The sequence below is a fragment of the Rhipicephalus sanguineus genome, chromosome 11, assembly GCF_013339695.2.
Source record: "Rhipicephalus sanguineus isolate Rsan-2018 chromosome 11, BIME_Rsan_1.4, whole genome shotgun sequence".
NCBI lineage: Eukaryota > Metazoa > Arthropoda > Arachnida > Ixodida > Ixodidae > Rhipicephalus > Rhipicephalus sanguineus.
The window spans coordinates 127808058-127832311 of NC_051186.1; the positions used below are offsets into that span (position 1 = coordinate 127808058).

General features: G+C 46.6%; 1 protein-coding gene across 1 annotated transcript in view; it reads left to right on the plus strand.

Moving 5' to 3' along the window:
- The window catches only part of LOC119374292 (transcriptional regulatory protein AlgP), a 33399-nt gene that overhangs the window by 1648 nt on the left and 7497 nt on the right, over positions 1-24254 (plus strand). The window contains exons 2-6 of the mRNA XM_037644369.1: positions 8442-8739; positions 13888-14126; positions 16103-16255; positions 19690-20004; positions 21598-21908. Coding sequence (XP_037500297.1) covers positions 8472-8739; positions 13888-14126; positions 16103-16255; positions 19690-20004; positions 21598-21873 — 1251 coding nt within the window. The 5' untranslated portion in view covers positions 8442-8471 and the 3' untranslated portion in view covers positions 21874-21908. The remainder of the gene's footprint in view (positions 1-8441; positions 8740-13887; positions 14127-16102; positions 16256-19689; positions 20005-21597; positions 21909-24254) is intronic.

Sequence of the window (24254 nt, forward strand, 5' to 3'; positions counted from 1 at the left end):
GTAGGCAGGCACGTAGGCAAGCCGCCACCCCCCCCCTTTCCGAAATTTGTCCAGCCTTCTTATTCCCGGGCAACGTTTTTTTTTTTTTTTTTTTTTGCCATGGAGACTTTCTTTCGAACAAGTAGGCCTTGCCCCCCAACCGAAAAAATCCTGGCTACGTGTCTGTATGTAGTAGTACCGATCGAACCTGTGCAAGTTTGCGTGTTCGAATTACTTTTCCTGGGTAGATTAGCCAGCGAACGAAACAGCGCATTGCAGCAGTTTCGGAAAGGCTCGGCGGGTGTTGCTCTGCCAAGAACGAGAACGCGGGTGCGATACCAGGCCATGGCGGCCGAACTTCTATGGTGACGTAAATGGAGTGACAGCCATGTGCTTAGGTTTAGGTGCATATTAAAACCCTAGGTGGTCAAAATCCTTAGATGGTCAAAGCCCCCCATACCAGGGGCGTAGCCAGAAATTTTTTTCGGGGGGGGGGGGTTCAACCATACTTTTTGTATGTTCGTGCGTGCGTGTATACATACGCAAGCAAAACTGAAAAGTTTCGAGGGGGGTTTGAACCCCCCCCCCCCCCTTGGCTACGCCCCTGCCCCATACTGTCTTCGTGTTATCGGAGCTTTGGTGCATGAAACCAAAAAAATTTACAGCCAAGCTGACCCCACTGTGAGCAGGGTTAATAATTAGACGCAGCTTTCCGCTATTTCTCATCGCAATTGAGGAAGAACACGTGAGCGCAATTACTGTCGATTACTGTTCGCCTCGGTGGTGCAGTGATTACGGTACTCAACTGCTGACCCGAAAGTCGCGGGTTCGATCCCGATCGAGGCGGTCGTATTTTCGGTGGAGGCGAAAGGGCTATAGAGGCCCGTGTCCTGTGCGATATCAGTGCACGAACACTATAGACGGACGATATTTTCGGAGCCCTCCACTATGGCGTGCCAGGCACATAATCATATGGTAGTTTTGGCACGTAAAAGCATGCTTTCAAAGCATGCTTGGCATGCTTTCACTTTTACCGGATGCCTCACTTGAGCGACAGCCGCCCCTGTCAACCACGCTGTCATTATATTGGAAGTTTTTTCGAGGACTTCGTACGACGTGAGAATTCGTGCGTGAAAACAAACTGTGGGGATACGCTATTCCTTTCGTGACGTGCATTTCCGGAAGACCGGATACCTGATCGGATGCCATTTCTCTTGGCAAGATTTCAATGCTATGGCGAGCCAGATTCTAGGTAAACAAACGGAGGGTGTCCTGTTTGTTTGTTTTGTGACAATAGAGAATTTTTCTATAGTCGGTTAGAACCGAAAAATGAATATAAGCTCCACCCATTGCCGTCACTGTCCCACTTAGAGTGAATTTGCATAAATGTTCCGTTCAATCACATTAACATATTTACGTGATCTCGAAGACTTTTCGCGTGTTTCAGATAGTTGGTGTACCCGTACAGATGCATGCATGTTCGTGTCCTCGAAGACACAGCGCTAGCAGACGAGGGCGTAAGAGAGACGACCCCACAACGTCCTCTTATGTCCTTGTCTGCTAACGCTGAACATGTTTTCGAATTCAGCATACTAACATTCCCGAAAAATGGCAATGCTAAAGTAATGTTCGTGTCGCTGGTTTTCAGTCGAAAAACTTGATCGTCCTGGCAAATTTCATCCGAGATTCTGACATCAGTGCTTAGCTAAAAGTAATGTTTTAGATAGGAATGACGAACCTTTAGTTTTCGATGTCCGTGGTATTTATATTAGCAGAGATAAGTACTTACGGTTAGGTGATCGACAGGTGACCCGCGGCTTTGCGGGCGGAGCTCATTGTATTTACTCTGTTGTAACCGACTATAGGTATTCTGTGATAGATAGCATTATTACAATCCTCGGGTTTGTCACTAATTAGGTTTCTCGTTTACTTTGCGGTGCGCTTCTGCACTTTGAATAAAAGCGGAGGGTGGCGCTAACTTCGAGGTGTCAAACCTTGCTGGACAAATTTTGTTCCAGTTACTCCCTTTTTTTATACAAAAAAGAGAAAAACTCCAGGCCTGCACGGAACACGCAGCGCAGACACAGAGAAAGCTGGAGGAGCGGCCTTCTAGAGCCCCTTGTAAACATTTTTTTTTTTTTTTTTGGTGCGACTACTGCAAACGCGGTTGCAAGGCACCAACTACGCCATAAACCGTCATAATATTGTGAAGTTGCGAAGTACCCACTATGTAATTATTCATCAGTCTGTGGGGAAGCAAAGTAACCACTACGCTTCTGGAAGGCATTATGTGCACCTTGTTATGTCTGTGGCTGTTGAAAAAGAATCATGGCTGAACCCTTTGTAATAGGTGGAAAGCTTTAAAACACCCACTCCTTACGCAGTTCGCATTGCGTGACGCGTGGTTATTTTACTCTTCTACCACGCTATTCGACATCTGTTAACGCGATTCCTTGCCTGACATGTTTTGCGAAGGCGTTTAAAGCACCGGCATGGCTTTGTGGTAGAATAATTCACTGCCACGCACTGAGCTTGGGTTCAAATCCGTCCCCATCCTGGATACCTTTCTTTTTTACATTGTGCGCGATAGCGGTTACGGACACCGGCGGCGGCGGACAACTGCGCCGCCAAAATCGGCTGTTGTGATTTCATAACAGCTTTCGGTGTAAAACACAAAGCACGCAATTGACGGCAATTCCCCCGTATGTCGTCGCACTATTTGACAATGGATATCTCGGCAGTCGTGTCCTTCAAAGAAATTGCTAATGCTGCGCTTCGTGAATTGCAACATGTGTGGTAGTGCATACGTAATCGGCTAAATAATAATCACCGACTTTGCCGCACGTTGCAGTTCGCCAAGTGTATATGCCAGTCCATTCGAAGGCATACAACTTTGAAGGAATTGTCACGGTGACAATTATATGCACGCATTCTTATCTATCTGTATATAGACACCGAAGTGAGCTGTCTTTTCTTACGCCGGAGCTGTATGCGGCTAGGGTTCTGTGTATTTTTCCTGTCCGTCAACAAGGACGTGTGCGCCAAACTGGCAAGTTGGGCAAGCAGCCCCCCCCCCCCCCCCCCCCCCCCCCCCCCCCTCGTCCTCTCTCGCACACACTTACCACCGGTCCACTAAAAAGGAAGGCAACACGCGGGTGGCAAACATCAGTTATAGGATCGGGCTCAAAACGCCAAGCACACGCGGCAAGACTGCGCGTGTTGCGGAAGGAAGACGCATGCTGTTCAAGTGGAAAACTTCAAAGGATCATACGTTCAATTGAACAGGGACTTTCTGGACAGACATTTCTGATTTCGTTGCAGGGTGTGTGATTGGCTAAGATCGAAATTCTGTGTCACCTCTGTGGCGTGTGCTACATAGCTTCGCTGGTCATCGACCTTCACAGAGCGTAATGGCTCTTGAATTTTTGTTTGCAAAACGGTTGACGGGAGAACTGGCAAATGTTGGCCAAGTACTGGGTAATGTGGGCTACTTCTTTTACATTTTTTAGGTTATCGATTTTCTTCTTAGTTCCGTATATTCATTTGACTGTGTGTGTGTGTCACTCCCTGTCCCGTCCTCGTCAATTCAGTACTGCGCTTAACGTTTGCATATGTCGCACCAACAAGGCCAAAGATCCACCCTTGCCAAGTTCATTTGACTAATTCGTTTTGACGTTTGGACAGCTTTTGGCTAGGACGTTATTCTTAATTGCGTGAGGCACGGGTTGGCATTCAAAGAACGCCCGTACACTTAGATTTCGGCGCACGTTAAAGAACCCCTGGTGGTTAAAATCAATCCAAAGTCCCCCCACTACGGCGTCTCCAATAATCATTTCGTGGTTTCGGAACGTAACACCCCAGCAATCACTAGCTCTATATGCACCGGGCCCTGTCCCTGTTATTGTCCCGCTATCGCGAAGTCGTGGGTTCGATTCCCGGTCGCCAGCCGAACATAGTTGCGATATGGTTAATAATTTGATTGCGGAAAAAACGCGCGCGCACGTGTCCAGACATAGTTACCGTGGCGGCTCGAAATTAATCTGCGGAGCCTCCCTCCCTTTTCGTGTGTCGCGGCTTTCATTATTTTGTATTACTGGCTTTGTTGTTCCTCATTCTTTGCGGGGTGGCGGCCGCCTCGGCTTGTTCTTCGCAAACCGGTTGCGTGCGCTCGCAAATGAGGAGGCCCTCGGACGCTGCGATTATTCTAGCACACGCGATCGAAATTACGTTCAAAGTCTCGACTGAGATCTTACAGCGATTTTTTTTTTTTACCGACAACCGACACGCACCCCGCCAGCCGCAAATTTTTGAAATGTTTTATATTGGGAACAGTTAGGGATAAGAGTTAATGGAGAGTATCTCAGTAACCTGCGATTCGCTGATGTTATTGCATTGATGAGTAACGCGGGAGACGAATTACAGCTCATGATTACTGAACTGGATACGGAAAGTAGAAGAGTAGGTCTGAAAATTAATATGCATAAAACTAAAGTAATGTGGAACAATCTTGGCAGAGAACAGCGCTTTGCGATAGGTGGCGAGACACTGGAAGTTGTAAAGGAGTACGTCTACTTAGGACAGGTAGTAACCGCGGAGCCGAACCATGAGAGTGAAATAACTAGAAGAATAAGGATGGGTTGGGGCTCATTCGGCAAGCATTATCAAATCATGAATGGTAATCTACCACTATCCCTCAAGAGGAAGGTATATAACAGCTGCATCTTACCGGTACTTACCTACGGAGCAGAAACCTGGAGACTTACAAAGAGGGTTCAACTTAAATTGAGGACGACGCAGCGAGCGATGGAAAGGAAAATGATAGGTGTAACCTTAAGAGACAGGAAGAGAGCAGAGTGGGTCAGGGAACAAACGAGGGTTAAGGACATCTTAGTTGAAATCAAGAAGAAAAAATGGATATGGGCCGGGCACGCAGCACGTCGGCAGGATAACCGGTGGTCATTAAGGGTAACTGACTGGATTCCAAGAAATGGCAAACGCGTGAGGGGGAGACAGAAAATTAGGTGGGTAGATGAGATTAAGAAGTTTGCAGGTACAACGTGGCAGCAGAAAGCACAGGACCGGGTTGGTTGGCGGAACATGGGAGAGGCCTTTGCCCTGCAGTGGGCGTAGACAGGCTGATGATGAGATGATGATGATATGCGACAGCATACCAGCGTTCTATTACTGTGCCCTTTTTTTACTGATAAATGATTAACTGACGTGAGCTCCTTTAAAATTTTCGATGGAGGAAAGATTTTTTTTTCCTCTTGAACGCTAACGTTTTATCTTGCCCCTGCTAAGATGGCGACCGCGGCCGCCATCTTATGGTTACGGCTTCACTCTTGGGGCATAATTTCGACTCCAACAATTCCCTTTAAACCTCCTCGGATGTAGATGAGGACGCGACCGTTGTTGACCTCATTGTGAATGCGCCGAGAGTGCCACCGCGCAGGCACGACATGGTCACGCAGTCAGAAGCAATTAACACCCTTCTTATAATTGTTGTTTTGACAAAGGCTCCCTGTACGCGTGCATACATTATCGAGTGAAAAAAGGACGCAGCAGCTGTCGACGCCATACAGCGAAGTCCTTATCCTCCTTCAAAGCGCGTTCCAAATAGCCCCGACTTCGAAATGAGGCGGCGCTCGTTACAAATCGCCGTCATCGGACCACGTATCTTTTCTTGCACGGCGTAGCCGACCGGCCAGTGGCCTCAATTTTTCGCCGCTCGTGTGCGCCGTTGCCGGAGCTTTTAAAGAGACAAAAAAAAAAAAAGAAACGTAGGAGACTGAGAGAGAAGGCTCTCGAAAATTGAAACAGTAATCTCACAAGGACTTGTATGAAGAGGAAGTGGTTTTGCTAGTTTAGCAAAACTTCATATCCGGCGAGAGACACAGGACGGTCGCTAACCAGTTAACTTGAGAAGTAGCAAGCTTTGACGTGAGCCCTGTAAAAGAATGTCAAATTTTGAAGTGTTTTTCACACCGTGTGGGCTCTTTTTATGACATCCGTCAAAAGCTACTTCTCAATTTGACCGGTTAGCGCTCGTCCTGTCTCTCTCGTTCTATGTGAATGTCTGTTTTTTCTTGCGCTTTAGTTATCCCAAAACTTCTTTTGTGGAGGGGAAGACCGCAGTATTCTACTGTTTCACGCATTGGTGGACACCTCAGCGGCGTACCGGTAGAGATAAGGGTAACGTTAGATAACGTTGTATAAGCGCGATATTTGCCACTTATGTATGTCTATATCAATCCACTATCCCTGGCTTGTGCGTTCGAAAGGGTATCGCGTCATTTTTGTTTATTTTTTGGTGAACTAACATTTTTTTGTTACAACATACTTTGCAGCATTTAATCATTTGTGCGTTGGCGGGCTAGTTGGTTTATCACGCTAAGTTTGAACAGCGCGACTGAACGCGGACAGAGTAGAAGATGCGCGCGCACACATACAGCGCTGACTTTGTCACAGTATAAGGCATTACGCAGTTGTTTTAGGAGTACAAGCGCGATACCAAAAATAATGGACATATTTGGTTACCATTACATACTTGTGTATTGCAAAAGGGTTTGTTATAAAATGTGATTAGTGAGCTAAGATAACTTTTGATTGTTACTTATAATGTGTTTTTTTTTTGCGTTATCTAACTTGAACGTTTTGTATTGCCTCTCCCCTCCTAATGTATGTTTACTCTCAGGGTGCTGTAAATAAATAAATAATGCTTCGGAGACTCATACGGAGGAGAGAGGGTGCAGAAATTAGCCAGTATCATCATCATCATTCTTGAGAGAAGGATGCCTGTAAGAGAGAGAGAGTAACAAAGAAAGGGTGCGTCGTCTGCTAGGAACGCTCGTCTGGCCCGAGCAGACGACTCCACCACCACGACGACTCGCTGGGCTCGTTGAGAGTTGACAAAAGGCGTAGCACCACTTGAACTGGCGTTGCGCGTTGACACTATGTGCTCGAGGACCGCAATGTGTGCCGAGTGGGGTTGAGAAGGGTCGCGTCGCGCGAGCGTATAATATACTAACGACGCGTACACATTGTTCGCCCCTGTCTAAACTCGCGCGCGCCCGCCCCTCGTTACGCTTCGTAGAGCCTCTCCACTTACGTCCTGCTGTACGAGCCAAGGTCTCGCGTATGCAGTCACGACGAAAAGGAACGCACGCAAAAAAAGAAAAGAAAACCTTGCGCGCGGGTATGCGGGCGAAAAAGATTTGCGACCTCACGCCTAACAACGCGAGAATGAGTCAGGGCCGCGGCCCTTTAGGGGGCGCAATTCGCAAAGACTGCGACGGCGAGCGAGTCGGAATCGAGACGAGTACTCGCGCTTGTTTATTCGGCGTTCTCGCGGCGTCTGCTACGGCAGAAACTTCCTGGAAGACTCTTGCGAAAGGCAGCCCCGTCTGCTAGGGCAAATACCCTGTTTACACGATTCTAGGTCGTCCCATTTGATCTAAATTTGAAATCCGAAGTTGGGAGGGTCGACTTACAATCGAAACTGAATTCGTTTGTGAGGTCGACTTTCAACCGAATTCGAAACAAACGATAAATCGGTCGCGTTGTGGCATGGTTACGACATTGTTCCCATTCCGGCTCTACCTGTAACATATACCGTATTTTCTCGTGCGCAACGAGCACCCTTAGCAATTTTCGCGGACATTAAAAAAAAATCCCTACCTAAAATCAACGACGTCGGGTTTCAATCCGTGAGTACTGTACATAAAATTTCTCTGGCGGTATGCCATTGGCTGGACTGTAGACAAGGAAATTAAATGTGCTCCCCTTGTGGGGATGGGATCTCTCACTTATAACAATCTGCCTATACCTCACAGTGATTTATACCGGTGTCACACGGGTGACACGGTTGATCAGGGCCGATCCGGATGAGATGCTGCTGAACAGTCACCTTTAATCGCGATCAGGCCCGATCGGGATCAAGACAATCGCGACCTGCGCATTGCGATTTGACTGATGCCTGTGCCAAACTCGGCCCGGATTAGTTTGGAGCGCATGTAGCAGCGATGATTGTTGATCGCGATCGAGATATCTGATCCGGATCGGCCCTAATCGCGACCTAAAGTGCCCGTGTGACACCGGTATTACAAAACTTGTTTTGGTTAATCTCAGCTCTTGGTGGATGGCGATACACCTATACAGAATCGTTGCTTTGTACCTGACAATGTGTTAGCTTCACGTTCTTCCTGAATTTCTCAGTGGGACGGGCGTGTTTCTTGTCGCAGGTAACTTAAAAAAATATTGTGGTAATCCTGACACGAATGCTTTTTTTTTTGTTATGTCCTGCTCTGTATGCATGTGTGAAGTTTCATGCATCTGCTTTATGTTTTTTCTGAGTGATAAACAATCAGTGGTGCTTATAAGTGCTGTCCTGTCCACGTTTGGTGCAGTTCTGATTCTTAAACATGAACGTTTATCGATTATCCCGGCTTGCCATCTTGTTGCAGGAAGTGGGCGCATTGTAGCTCCCCGGCACCATGTCTGCCTCACGCCTGGAGCAGATGAGGAGCCAGTTCCAGCAGAATCTGCAGCAGCGCAGCGGTCTTCCACGGCCGACGCGGATCCCTGGACCATCAACAACCGCTGCCACTGCCAAGGCTTCGTCCGCTGTCAAGCAAGCCGCACCGTCTCTGTCTCGTTCGAATGGCCACACCTTTGTAGATGGAGAAACGGTCTCGCGGGCCAACGTCAACGGTAAACTTCAGAACGGCAGTGTTCACAAGGACATCTCGGCCGCGAGAAATGGTACGTTGAGAGTTGCCGTATTAACCCTTTGAGACTCTTTGTACAACTTGTTTTTGCAAGCTGTGTCACCTTGGATGAATTGAACCTCCTGCATGTTAAATGTCTTCATTGAATTTCATTTCATAGTGTGCCGCATGTGATAACTTTACTGAAGGCATTACCATGTGCAATGAGTCATTTGACTTGCCGCTTTCCACGAGCCACGTCGAACGTAAAATTTTTCTTTGCTCGTAATCGACAGAGCCGAAAATGAAATTGTGCTATATTTCTAGCCTGAGATTCGATTCTGTTAGTGCAAAAACAGAAGTGAATGACTTCATAACAAGTATATCTTTAATTGCGATCTAATTAAGATTAATTACTGTAAAACACATAAGTCAACATATTATTACATTGTTTGGGTTGCAATTGAATATTGAGTGCCTTGAAATAATGTTGTGTAAATTTGATCCATTTACAGGAACTTTCCCATAGGTTTCGTCTGCAAGGAATAATTACGTGTATGATAGGAACATAGCGAAACTGAATTGCTAGAGAAAAAATATGCATCTGCAGTGAAGTTAGCTTGACATCAAATGTTTGTCAAACATTTTGGGAAGATTCAGAAGAACGTTCAAGCAATGCAACACTTTCTTGGGAAATTGCATAAAGAGGTGGCTGTTGAAATAAACCTGGAATTTTAATGCATTAATTTGGTTCGTGTAACTGGGTTGCTAAATTGAGACGTGCTTTTGTTTGTGCAGTCGTTTGTCCTTATAGTACTCGATTTTAAAAACAATTGTGAAATAAATTTGCCTCGCATGTAGGTTTTGTTATAACTTTGTGCGTTTGTCTAAGTCTTAACGAACCAGTGAATTCCAGCTGTGAGAACTTCAAACAACTGTCGGACTCGGTGCGCATTGATACTTTCGTATCCTGCAGCGATTATTTGGCAGGTATAGCTTGCATTCGGTAAATATCATTACATTGACACACGTGTTTAAGAGCAGAGCTTTTTAAGCTTTTCATTGCTCCAGGTAGTGCGAACAGAAACTATCTTAATCATGAATAGGCACACTCTCTTCGTCCTCTTCTTTCTCTCAGTCCTTTTCATCTACTGCTTCACTCCCAAAACACGTGTGCCTGCCGATTTCTTCGGCGCGGGATGAAATAGCTCTGACAGATGAGAGAATGAGTTCAGAGAGAGATAAAGAAAAAGAAACAGACAGAGAGAAAGAGAGAAATTCTTGGTGAAAAAAAAAAGTCAGTTTCGCCGCAAGGGCGAAGCAATGAATGCGATATCAAGAAAAGCGGCCCGTGATGGAGGCGCTGCTACGCTGCAGAAACATCACGGGCCCCGCCAGCAACTACCGCGCAAATTTTAGAAGAAGCGAGCGAGCTGGCCGACGACTTTTAAATGCGCCCGTTGCGCTCCTCGCGCCATCTCTCTGGTAATGAAGAAACGCTTATAAGCGCCTGCCGTTTCTGAGTCTTGCCAGCGGTAAAGGGTGTGTATATAGCACTCGCCCTTAGCTACCTGAAGGATCTGCGTTTTGTGGCGTAGTGGTTAGCGCCACGCGCTGCGGAGCGAGCGGTCGCTGGTTCGATTCCGCGCTTCGGAAGCATTTTTCTTTGGGACTTTTGTGTATATATACGTACTTATACGGTGCGTAACGGCGGCGGCAAAAACCAGCCGAGACTGTCCATATAATTGCTATTGCAATAAAATTCTTGGCGAGGCTGGATTCGAACCCGTGCACCCACGATCTGAAGGCGAGCGTCCTGACCACTCGGCTATTCAGACACTCCAACAGAGCATAGCATAGCCTTGTATAGTATAGTATAGCAAGGCGGGGAAAGGGAAGTGAGGGTGAGGAGGAGGAGAGATAGTACAGCAAAGCATACAGAGAAACAGAAATGGAGAAAGACAGAAAGAGAGAGAATCAGAGAAATAAGCCTAGCATAGATGTCATTGGTCTTTCGAAAGACGCGTGGCGCCACCTGTCGGAGCAGTGTTGGGTAGTACAAAGACCGACTCCCTCGCACAGTTTGCTGTGGGACCAGCTCCAGGTCCATCTAGCGAGTGCGAAACAACGATTGAGCTTAATATTGCGTGTGTTGGCGCATTTAAGACTCGTGATACGCACGCCACGGCATCCTATTATCTGAGTTGGTTGTCACCACACAGCATCGCGTACGTGCGTTTTGAAGGCTGAGTTCCGGTTCTAACTAGCTAACACGTGTGCCATAGTAAATCGCAAAATGTTGGTCGTGACCACACACCCTCAGTTTTGTTTTGCCCGTGGCCTCCGCGATAGCCTTAGCTATCTCGGAGGCCACGCTTTGCCTTTGGTTGTACTCCGCGAAGGTGGACAGGCACGTAACCCCATTTGCAGTATATAAACGGAAGACAATCATCAAGAGACTACATTTGAGGATGCGTAATAAAACAGTCAAATGCACAGCAAGCGAATGATGAAGGGAGAATACAACTGAAAACACGAAAATCACCGGGGCCATTCGTCCCTGATGAAACGAGTTTTGTACCACTGATCGTAAGATACATAGCTAAGTAAATTGATCGTGTATGTACTTCATTGCTATGGCATTACGTATATACCCGATTTTAACGCATTTAGGCGCTAGAGAACGGACGTCGGAGGGCTTGCCTTGAACTCGATGTCGTGCGAGGCTCGCTTGCGAGTTGCAGCGCGCCGGAATAACTGAAACTTCTTTTGCATTGTACCCGCAGTTCGCTTTGATGAGCTTCCTACTTTTTTTTAAAGCGTGAATTGGCGGAAAACGCTTTCCAGGTCCTTGATTTTCAGGAAACCTCGACACCAACGAAAGAGGGGGTGTTCTATTGTGGCCTATGCACATTCGCTTGCGGACAGCTCTTCGTACTACCCAGTTAGCGTCAGGGCTGCGATGAGGGCGCTGGTGGCGGTGTTTTTCGCAGCGTCGCCTGGGCAGAGCCTGACGTCTATAGAAAGAAAGAGAGAAATGGAGAGAAAGAAATGGAAGAAAGACAGAGAGAGAAAAAACAGAGGGAGAGGAAGAAATAGAGATAGAAAGGACAAGAAAGAGAAAGAGTGAGAAAGGCAAAGAAATACATAGAGAAAGAAAGAAATAGAAATAAGCAGAGACAAAAAAGGTATAGAAAAAAAAGAGACGAGAGGAAAAGGAAAAACAGAGAAAGAAGGAAAGGGAAAAAAAGAAGGCCGCCCAGCTACGCATTTGCTTCAGACTTGGCAGCCCTAGTGAGAAGCGGCCTTAATTTTTTCACTGGCATTCTGGGTATTTTCACTGGGTGCTTCACTGGGTGGGCGGCATCTGCTTTTTACTTTTTGTGGACTGACATGCACTTTTATCGGCAGTGTAACTCATTGCCAACAGAGACAGCATCCATTAGTTATATGTAAAGACAAATGCAAACACGTTTTTGAGTGTCATCTCGCGGGAGTACTGTGCACCTGGTAATTTCGACATGTGCAATGGTGCACATGTCGGCGTAGGTCGGAAAACTCGCTCATGAGTCGACTCACTCAGACTCATATCAAGCCGTGAGTTTGTCTGATTGAGTCCGGCTGAGTATTATGTTGGTGAGTTTGAGTCCGAGTGAGTCCGGTTGAGGAAAATTTTGCTCTAGAGTGCGTGCCCATTGCTGCAGGCTCATATTTGTCCACCCGAGGAAATGCCACTGCCTTCTAAAGTTGTATTCGACCATAAAACAATTTAAAGGGACACTAAAGGTAAATAACAATTTGTCAGAGTGAAAGCTCAATGTATGACGTCTGAAACGGCAGTATTATCAACAGCGGTTCCCTACTTATCGAGAAATTAAGCTAAATGTATCACACGATGAGCGCCACGAATGGTACATTTTGGAAGTGATCCCGATGACGTGGGAGAATCTGAATACAATTAATCACTAGCGATCAAACTAGCTGCAATAAAAAAAAAAACCTTCCGTGCATCAAGAGACGTAATAAAATGCTACTTGTTCGTTTCAGTTTGATTCATGGAAAAAAAGAACCGGCGCGCCTGGTTCAAAAGTTGTTTTCGCCGAACTGCGCTTCGCCCGGCGCCCTGCTTCGCTCACACGGTCGCGTCTCAGTGGTAGTTTCAGTATCTCGTACTGCCGCGTGTGTTTTGCACGCTCGTGAAAGTCGCTCTGACAGAAAGTTCGACAAAATACCGCATGCATGTGGTGTTGCCGGATGGCCGAATGGTGCACGCCGTCAGTGCACGCCGCCGCGCAGTAAAGGCGGGCAACGTTGGGCACGGCAACAGTGACGTGCGAAATACCGCTTTCAGGCGGGTGATTTGAAATGCGCTAACGCGATGCGGACCACTAAAACGTGATTTTATTTCAAAATAAGCACCTCCTTCGCATAAAAGTAGCACTACGAGGTTTCTGGACCGCTATTTCAACAATCAACGTCGACTTAATATTTGCCTTTAGTCCTTTAAGACATCACAGCGCTGCCGCCGTGACGTCGCTGGGCTGTGGCGAACGTGCGCTGGATATTTGCCTTGCTGGAAGAATGACATGGATTTGTGGTGGTAGTAACTTTGCTTCAGCAAGATATTCACACTATTCGTATTTCCTGATGTGAACAATTTTTCAGGAAACACTCCATCTAGAAAAATACGCAGAAGTGTAGTAGAAAAGTATGGTCGACAGTACCAATTTTTGTTTTGAGCATCTGGCCTCGCATAAGGAAGCATTGCACAGGCATCTGAGCATGCAATATAATTCTTTTATTGCTTATGCTCTTTCATATTAACAGTACCCCACTTTCGTCTCTGTTTTGAGCTTTCTTTTGTTTGATTCAGAAGTCTAAAAAAAGGAAAGCTCAGTTCAGTCGATGACACAGGGTTGCGAACTTCGGGCGATGCTGCGGCCTTAACTTATTCTAGGTGTTTTCGACCTCGGCTAATGTGCCTGACAAGTGTAGTAGTGATCATTGTTAGAGAATGGAAGCACAGACAAGCTTGCTGACAACTATTATTGTAGGACAAGATACAAGCCGTGCAAAGGCCAGTCATTGTCTAGTTAGAGTAGAGGTGTTGCCAACATTGCTACGCTTGGAAAGAACGTTAGTGGATGATGACTGCCGTTGATCCGAGAAGTGCAACAGCCAACTTTCATGGATTTCCATGCAGGTCAGCTTAACGGCACATCTCGACCAGCAACAAATGGGACATCTAGGCTGCAAACTAATGGAACATATCGGCCACAGACCAATGGTTCCTCCGCAGGCAGGACAGTTGTGGTGAACGGCGCACGGCCCCAGACGAATTCTACGCAGCATACGTTACCTCCGGTTGCCAAGGGTGGTGTACTCATGACTATGACGACGACTCAGCTGAGGCAGCTCTGTAATGGACATCAGAATGGCTGTGTATGTTGGCTTCACTTCCATCGCTTATGCCCTTGCCATTACATAGCGTACAGTTTACACAGTTTGGTGATTGTGATAGCATGCATTAATGTACACAGTGGTCCACTGCTAAAGGGAACACTGGAGCACGTGGCGGCTGCAATGAGTTTTGTGCAGGCGCAGTGCGCGCCGTGAGTGTGCTCTTTGGTTTTCCGACATTGTCTGCTGCAGCGCTTCAAATCGCCACGAAGTGGGCCGTCCACGCGATGAAAGAGCACCGCGTATAGTGCTCACTGCGCCCGCGCGAAACTCGCTGCAGCCGCCGGCCGGCGGTGGCACGGAGCGGCTTTCACGCGCTTCTTTTAACAATGTACCGCTGTGTACACACCCCCTTCCTCTCTATGATCCATGCTAACGGTGAGTGATGGTGTCATGTCCTACCACATTTACTCACATACTATGTATGAGCACTGATTAGTACAGGCTAATGGCTGTTTGATTGGTTATTGTCAGCTATTGCTGGCTTAGGGTGAAGCTAAGTGGTTGCAAATTATGATTTTAGTGTTGCGTAATGTAGCCTAAGTGGTGGCTAACACTGGTTAACGATGGCTTATCATTGACCGATGTCAGCTACTGTTGGCATATATTGGCTAAATATTGGCTGGTGTTGGATAATGTTGGTCATCGTGCATTGAAATACGTCGGAGTGCTAGTGCTCTCATGTATACATTGCAAATGACATTAGCAATTGGTTTTGCTTCATTTTTTCGGTGCTTTGTTTCATTCTTCGTGGGTTTAGATGTCTTATGTAATCTGTCATTGTAGTGAATATCTTCAGGAAAGGATTATGCCATCTTGTTGATTTTCAAACTAGCCTGCAAAACTTCAGTGGACATTCTTCGCCTGTGCTGTGAATACTGTATTGGGATATTTTTCGCCCTCTTTCCAATGGCAGTGTTGTAGTCAAAGGTGCCCTGCAGAACTTTCAGAACATAGTCTGAACATGCTGCCAAAATGCAGGCAAGGACAGAGTGCGCCAAATGTAATATTTGACTGCATGCGGTACGTAATTTACAATTTTGTGTCGCACAGCCAAAATCGCTCGCTCTCTCCTCGGCAGTGTTGCCATCAACTATGCGGCAGGCGGGAGCAAGCGTGCCCACAAGTACTGGCTGATTTCATGAACGGCACATTAGTGTAGGCTCTCGGAGGGCACATACAACATTTTGTTGGTACCATGGCCACCCGTGGGGTGGCACTGCATGCTGGCACCACACATTTCTGAACTAGAAGTAACGACAGACATGGTCAAAGAACAAGCAAGAGAAAATGTTCAAGGACATGACGCATGGCAGTGTAACTTCTGGGAAGTGCACCACTTCCTTATTATCAACCACTGTGTACCTACCAGCGCACTCGTGGTGCCGAAAGGAGAAAGCAAACACTCGTTTAGTGTCAAAACTTTGCATATAGTTGACTGCAAGGAACTATTGTGGGAGCAGATTCACGACGCAACGAAGTCTTATTGTGGCGCCTTCTTGTGATAACGTCGACAGGTTTTGCTGTACCCTTTTAAGTGCAGCAGCTGGAACACTGACGGGGAAAAAAAGGAGTCACATTTGACTCTACAGCACGAAACTACCCAGAAACTGTGGAGCTACAAAACAGCATGTGTACATGTTGGGATGTTATTGTGCATTCACCTCTGTGTGCAGAAATCGAAAGCGGACTAAAGAAGCTACTATAATAGTGAACTACATAAGGTGCTTCAATGCCGGCTTGAATGCTTGCTAAGGCTTAAGGGCTGGGATTTAAATAAGATACAATCATTAGATGCAACCTTATTTTAATGAGATTTGACTGTATATTATGCCGATGGTCTGATTAGTAGCACTGAGTGCCTTGTCACTCAAGCTGCGCTTCTCTAGTGTTGGTAGGGACGTGAAAGTTAGATGAGGAAAAGTGTAACCAACATTAGTACAACATGTTCGTTACAGGGGTCCCAAAAGCCACCTGCAAAGCCTGCTTCTGTGCCGGCTTCAAGGACAGCAAGCTCCGTAGCACGAACACCTCAAACTGTGCCATCAAGCAGAACTCCTAGTGCCAAGCCAGCTGCTGCCAAAGCAGTTTCGGTTGAACAGCCAAAGAAGGTATGTTCTTACATGGGGTGGCATCAGAAGAAATGAGGCTTCTGTCTTGGATCATGACTTCATCAAATTATGATTCAAGGTTCTAGCGGTGCTCAAGGTTGGAGGCGGTACTAGGCGTGTTGGCCGATTGGCTACGGCAATCTTCTGAGCGCAAGATCATAGATGTTGACTTTCATGTTGCATGCCTAAGCAAACAGATGATTACTGTTCTACTTTCTTTCTGTGAAACTTACATTTGCTCATAGGTGCACGTATTGCTCATAAAAGGTTCCTGCTCACAGTTGCATGTTGCCTATATGAAGCTGTTTTTGACTTGGTTAACCATGCATGCTCATAGACAATCAGTTTTTGCATTTGGGGTACTTGTAATTCATTCGGAGTGGTGTTTTGTTGCCAGCAAATGACAACGATGTTAGACATCAATGTAACGAGCCATGCAGCAAGTGAGCCTGATGGCTATTGGTTCGTTTAATGAGTGCCGCGCTGGTCGGCGATCTCGAAAACAATGTGCCGTGTCGTGGAGGTACCGTGGCTGTTGCAGGGTGCCTATATGTCAGGAGTGCTGTTTCTTGGGCTAGTTGGAATAGCATACAGGGCTGGATTAACAGTGCAGAGGGCCCGGTTAAAAAACATTGCTGATCCCTCTGTCATAGGACTCGGTATAACACGAAAGTGAAACGTGTCTTCACAGACGTAGTTGAGCGTTTGTTGTGCATTGTTTCGCCCCAAGCGCGAAGGAATGAATACTACAGCATCAAATTGTAATGTTACGAGAAGAACGGCAAGCAGCTCGAAACTTGCAATGCGCTGCTCAAGCAGAAAGGACGCGCGGAACGAACATACACAGGATGAGCGCGAACTGTCACAGTTGTAACTTATTTCTGTGTGAGCAGCGCTCTCCTTTCGCAAAAGCGGCGGCTGCAGTGAGCGAGGCGACGACCTCCGTGCTCTCAACGGAAACTTGCAGGCAGAGCGCAAGACGTACATACCACCGAGATCACGAGATAAGCGCCCGCACGAGCGACCACGCCCTGTCGAGGCGCGCGCTAATCCGCGTGCGGGACGACTTTTGAAGCGCGCTTTTCGAGCCCTTCGCGCCATCTCGCTAGTGATAACGAAAACACGCTGTACCGCCGATCTCCGAGTACCGCCGCCGGCAAATGGTGTACTAAATAGCTCGCCGTTAGCATAGCAGACAACATGCCGTCTGTGGCGGAGTCGTTTCGCGCTGCGCGCTGGCGATAAGTTCGACTCCCGGTGACGGAACTTTTTCTTATAGTTTTTTCTTTGCCATATGTTAGTCTTTATATTTTACAACGTCATATCCGTGACGGAAATACGTCAGTGGAGCCGTGGTGGACCCCGGCATAAAACACTTTCGTGTTAAAATGATAAGGTGGGCCCCTCCGCCCCCCTCACCACTTCCCGCCTTACCCTCTCGTCATTCTTAAGGCTTCACGCTTTTCAGAATTTGCTACAAAGAACACATACCGTTTTTACTCGAAGAACATTTTACCAGTTGATGGTCTCTAAGTCTCCGTAAAACCTACAAGTATGAATTAAGAGAGAACGACGACGCTGGGAGCACAGAATCAAACCATCACTCCTTTGGAGTACTTCCATAATTGAAGAGTTCTATACCTTATAAATATTTCATTGGGCATTGTTTACTCTATAGTGAAAGCATAATATAGCACGGAAACCTGTGTCAGCTTATTTCCGGTTATTATTCTGTTGAGCACATTAAACGAGATTTCAATCAAAAACCACTGTCTATGCGCCTTCGCGTTGTGTGTTCCAGAACTGTTGCACCGTGGCTGCTCAAATCTCAGTCAGGCTGCTCTCAGTGCATCAGCTCCGTTACTCTACGCGATGCATGGTTTTCGGCGACTGCAACGTTTTGACCTCAGACTGAAGAACTGTGAGCTGACTTCAGAATTAGGAACATTATGCATTGAACAGTCTTTTCGAAGCATTCGTTGAGATTGAACCAAACCACGAAGTCTGCCTTTTTTTCCAGCCCTCAGGGGGCCCAGGCCTGGAGGGCCCTGTTCATTTTTGGACGCGCTTGAAGACTAGGACCTCGTGTGTTGCCAGAGCTCATTTCCCAGACAGGAGGACCCCATCAGGCATTACTGCCTTTTGTCCTCCCTTCCTTAGTTTAACAATGTACACCTTGAATAATCTAACTTCAACTACCTCTGAAAGCATTCACAATTGCTTTAGGTACACGTGTGCCAGCAGTCTAGGGGTTTTTTCAACACTTCAGCTGTCGTGAATGAATTGTGGCATTCCCGTCACTCTAGCGTTGCTGTTACTGCGAATCTGTGCATCCCGTGTTTGATACTGTGAACACTGGCATGGTGAAAGATCATCCAGAGTGCCAATCGCCAACAAAAAACAAGTTTGTTTTCAAGAACTAATTACAGGGAATCTGACAATAATGGCATAAGCGCAACCATGTTTAAGTAAAATCTGTTCGACCACCTGTCTTCAAGGTATGTATATTGTCATGGTAGTAACAGTGATCACTGTTCATTGATGATATTCAATCACTCTTCAATGATAAGTCGGTGGAAGGCGATGCAAAAAAGAATGACGTGCTGATTCAACTGACCTAAACGTCACAAAGGCTGATTAAACAGCGGAGCTGGTGGCATCAGCGCGCCTTTCCTCCGCTTTCGCCGACCACTCGGCGCGACCTTCCTCCTCGCTCACCAGCGCCACCTGTGCTCCACCGTGCGCTAGCGTTGGTCGACTCCTTTCACCGGCACTGCCAATTGCGATCCTGCACTTTCCTCCTCTCCACACCACCTGCTCCTCTCCCGCCATAGCTTCGCATTTGCTCTCCTCCTCCGTACCCAGCTTCACCCTCTCCACCGTTGCTACCCTTTCTCTACCAAACTCCACTCGCTTCACTAGGCTTCCCTGTCACCCATTTAGCTTTACCCATTCTCTGTCTCGTCACGATTCGCTCTCACAGCTGGGCTAGAGTTAGGCAACTATCCCCAGGGATTTACCTTGGTTATACTGGATAAGGTGCGCACACAGACACGGAAACTAGAAAGAAAAAATAGGACAACACAGTGTTCGTGTATGTGGGCGCGCCTTATCCAGTTCAAACATGAATAAATGCCAACTAGCCCAATTCGCTGTGCTACTGCGATTTACCTTGGCTTTAAACAGCTCTGCTGCTTAAAGATTTTTGCCTCTGATGCTATGCATAGCTGGCTTTGTATAAATAAGAAAACAATAGATTTTGTTTTGAGAGCATAACATTCCAAATCAAATTGGTCTATTGCTTTGGTAATGGCTGTTGGATTTCATGGTGGGGTCAGATGCTGATCGGTGTGCTGATCGATGTGCTTTAATTGGGGTCTGTTCTGAGCATTCATGACTATGCTCTTAACTGCCATAACTGCAATAAATTACAGCCTACCACTGCGCCCACGTCAAGGCAGACCCGAACTCCGAATGGTACCGCGGTTGTCGCCACTCAGCAGAGGACATTGCCAGCGGCCCCAAAAGCGGCACCTCCCCCACCTGAGGCTCGGCCCTTGGGCCCGAACCAGGAGCGATGCGACATCTGTGGCCGGGGCTTCAACAAGGACCGCATCGAGAAGCACAGGACCATATGCCAGAAGGCGGCGACCAAGAAAGTGAAGGTGTTTGATGCAACCAAGATGAGGACAAAGGGTACGGAGGCGGAAGCATTTGTGAAGAAGGGTTTCCACAAGAAAGAAGTGCCGGTGAGTGTGTGCTCCTTATGTGATGTGAAAGGGCGACTAATTCTTTGACACATACAGTGCAAGTCCTCTTACATAGCCTTCCCCTGCACCTCAGTATTCAATGCCTCTTGCTGCTGCAGTGCATTATACATGTAAACCTTAATGTAATGTAGTACATGTCAGAACAAATTGTTATATTGCGAACTGTGTTGCACTGAGGTCACATTTTGGTTGCACTAATGATGTTGCAAGTTTTTATTCTCCAACATTTTCACTGTGCACGCGTGTTGCCATTAGTCTCGTACTATACTTCTTTTACAGAGTTTGAGTTAGCTCGGAATCTTGGCTGATGTTTTGAGGTAAAGACTGCCAATGATCTGTATTGCAAGTTCTGCATGATGCTTCAGTGACTTTCACGAAGTTTAACTGACTATAAGATAACTCGAAGCTTCACAACAGGGCAAAAAACAAGAATGAGGAATGGAAGATCACAAAATGCTGGCACACTGGTCAAAAATCTGAACTGTTTTATTAATTTTTTTGACAGGGCAACAGATAACATCTGTTTCTTAACATTTTATTTTTCTTGTCTGCCTTTCTCAACCTTATCTTCTGCACTCTTGTCAAGTGCAACTTGCCCCAAAAATTGCTCCACTTTGCAAATGAAACTCCAGAAAAATGTAATTGCATACGTGGAATCATTACATGCAAACTACACAGGTACTAAAACTGAAACAACCTTGCACATACAGGCAATGCTGTCGTTGGCCTGGAATGTATTGATGTTGATTTGATCAATAGGTGATCAGTCTAGTTTGTGATGTAATGGATGATTGCCATTTTTTACAGCGAAAGTTGTTATAAGATCACAACAGCTGATTTTGGTGCCATAGTTGTCTGCTGCCGCCGCCGCCGGTGTCCATAACCGCTATCGTGCGAAATAAGAAAAAAATGAAATGAGGAAAGGATATATGGGATCGGATGGAATTTGAACCCAGGCCCTCTGCATGGCAGTCGAGTATTCTACCACAGAGCCACGCCAGTGCTTGAAACTCCTTCGCAAAAATAGCCTATATGAGCGTTATGTTGGGCAAGGAATTGCATTAACATGTGTAGTATAAAGTGGTAGAAGAGTAAAATAACAACCAGGTGTCACACAATGTGAATTGTGTAACGAGTTGGTCGTTTGAAGGTTCTAACACGTTACCAAGGAGTCGGCCAAAATTTGTCGACACCAGCCACAGCACAAACAAAGTACACATAATGCCTTACATATGTGTAGCGGATACCACGCTTCTCCTCAGAATGACAAATAATGGCATAGTGAGTGCTTCCCTACTTCGTAGAAACTATGACGATTTATGGCGTTGGTAACTTGCAAGTGTACTTGAATTACTTGCCCCAAGAGCGTTTACAAAGAGCTCTAGAAAGTCCGCTCTTCCGGCTTTCGCTGTGACTGTGCTGCGTATTACGCGCAGGCCTGGTAATTTTTTTTTTCATTGGTAGATTAACGAGACTCATGCAGATGCATCTGCTTGTATCTGTCCTTGCTTAAATCCTATGTATCCTATGTATCTGTCCTGCCACCTGCTCACACTGACTCCGCATTTGCAGGTGAAGAAGCCCAACTGGCGCGCCAAGCACGAGGAATTCCTCAACGCAGTCCGGCAGGCGAGGCTGGTGCAGGAACACCTGGCCGCTGGCGGCAAGCTGTCTGACCTGCCGCCGCCGCCTCCGTCGGAGAACCCGGACTACGTGCAGTGCCCCAAGTGCCTCCGCAAGTTCAACGAGACGGCTGCCGAAAGGCACATTCCCCGCTGCAACCTTGCCCCCAAGGCGTCTTCTGGCACGCCGACCAGGAGGCCAGCCGCCCTCTACGGCCGCAAGTGACGGGACCGTTTTTATACTTGACCAGTCACCCAGAGGTGAGGTTCCCTCGGGGTTCAGTGGAACGTCATTGGGATTGGGTCGGGCAGGGTAGCACTTTCCTAATGCTACAGTTGGACCCCTTTATAGGAGACATGCACTGGGGAGCAGCTCTTGTCTCTTATGTGAGGTGTCTCTTATAAGCAGGGCACCCTGTTCTCATTTTCTAATCAACCCCTATTCCGGGTAGGCGCACTAGTGTCTGCTACACCTGATTGTCTATTACACCAGTGCCTCTTATGAAGGGGTTCGGCTGTATATCAAATCTGAAGACGATCGCAAAAAAGTTCTATGTATGGGTAATTCGATATATAATGTATCTTATAAATCAAAAATATATTCAAGGAGATTTTACAACTGTTCGATATACAGTAAAACCTCGGTGATACGAATCTCGCGGGATCATCAAAAATATACGTATCATCCAAAATTCGTATCACCAGAAAGTATGAAAAATTAGCATGCGACAAAAGAAAGCTGGCGTACATTTTTATTTATTCTTTTTCAGGGCCGCAGCAAAGTCACAAACAGCTCTGAATGATTGCCAGTGAAGTTTTTAGACGTCAACAATCATATTTGCACTCTTAAATATACCGCCTGTGCGCACGTGTGTAATTATTGAACCATGTGTGTTGTGACCCGCGAAGGCTAGTAGCCCCTTCCAAATCTTAGTATGCTTTTCCGCATGACACAGGAATACGGCGGCGAATGTGACTCAAGGAGCGCTTTGACGCGATAGATGGCCAGGAGATTTCACAACCGCTGGTCATACGTTATTGTTTTCTTATCGCGGCGGTGTTGGGGATCATTTTCGAGAGATTTACGGCCGTGCCCGCACAAGTGCGTCCCCAACAGTCGTGCATGTTGACGTTGTGAGGCCTAGCTCCTTCGCCAAGACCGTCGATCCTTGTCTTCTTTCGGTCCTCGTCCACCTTTCATAGGGTGTCTGATGCACGAGGACATCGCTTGCATGGAGGAAATGGCTTGTCACGGCCGCTGGACAGCGGCCGTGGGCTTGTAATCTAAACGCGAAGGCACAAGGAGGCGCATTAGGGCCTCCAAGATTCGCGCACACAATCTCGGAGGCTACGACGCGTAACTGAAGGTTTGTTCTAATCACTGTGTAAGAAAAGTATTTTAACACGAAAGTGTTTTATGCCGGGGTCCACCAAGACTTCACTGACGTATTTCCGTCACGGATATGACGTTCTTAATATGTACACGAACATAATACAAAGAAAAAAAACCAGAAGAAAGAGTTCTCCGAACATGGGAAATTTGGGAATCGAACCCACGACCTCTCGGTCCGCGACGATAGATCGCCGAGCGTTTAACCCATTGCGCCACAATTTTTTTTTCTTTCATGGTATTTATTCAACATAGGATAGCACTTGAAAGCAATTGAATACAGACAAAGAATTAATATGTTAATTATGCTCTTATCGCAACACAATGACGAACAGAAGGCACTACAGAATTCGCAATCACCTCTATAGCGGATACATCACATAACTGATTTTCCAATTGTGTGCTAGAACAGCGGTAAGGATAAGCACCTCACCAATGCCGTATACCATTCTGGTTGATATTCCATTTGCTCGTAGACATCTCTTAGCTGAGTGGCCAACCTAATGAAGTGGGCTGTTGAGGAAACCATCGGCTCTGCGTTTCTCTGCAACATGCGCGTCTTCCACAGGCTATGCATTCCAATGAGAAGAAACATGTCGAATGGTATGTCATTACAACTCGCTGGCAAGAGATATCGCACGGAATGGGAATTTAGCACAGTCTTTTTGAAGAGTTCGTTGGAGCACATCCCAAAATAAGATTGCATCTCTGCAGCCTATAAAACAATGTTCAATTGTTTCTGGCACATCACACAGAGGACAATCAACGGACGACACAAAAATGTCTCTTGAACGAAGCCAAGTCTTCACAGGCAAAGTCTCTGAATGTAATTTAAAAAAGAACGTTTTTTGTCGATGGTGTCAGCGGCATTTTACGTACTCGATCTAAGACATCATGTCCTGGCAGTCCCAAGTATTTTGCACGATAAAGTGGTGGCGGAAACAGCATCGCTATTAAATGTCTGTAAAGATTTTTGCGTGATACACAGTACAAATATTCATTTGAAAACCTAACTGTTAAAAAACGAACAGAGAAATAAACTTCTCGCATAAATCCCCATAAACATGGTCGTGGAGAAGAATCGGATGAAACTACTAGATTAGGTAGCACATTTACCAGGTTTACCTGCAAGAGTGCTCGAATAACAGGATGGGAAGCGTCGCGGAAAAAGAAGTAGCGAGATACAATTTGCCACATGTACAGATGTACTAGACCTA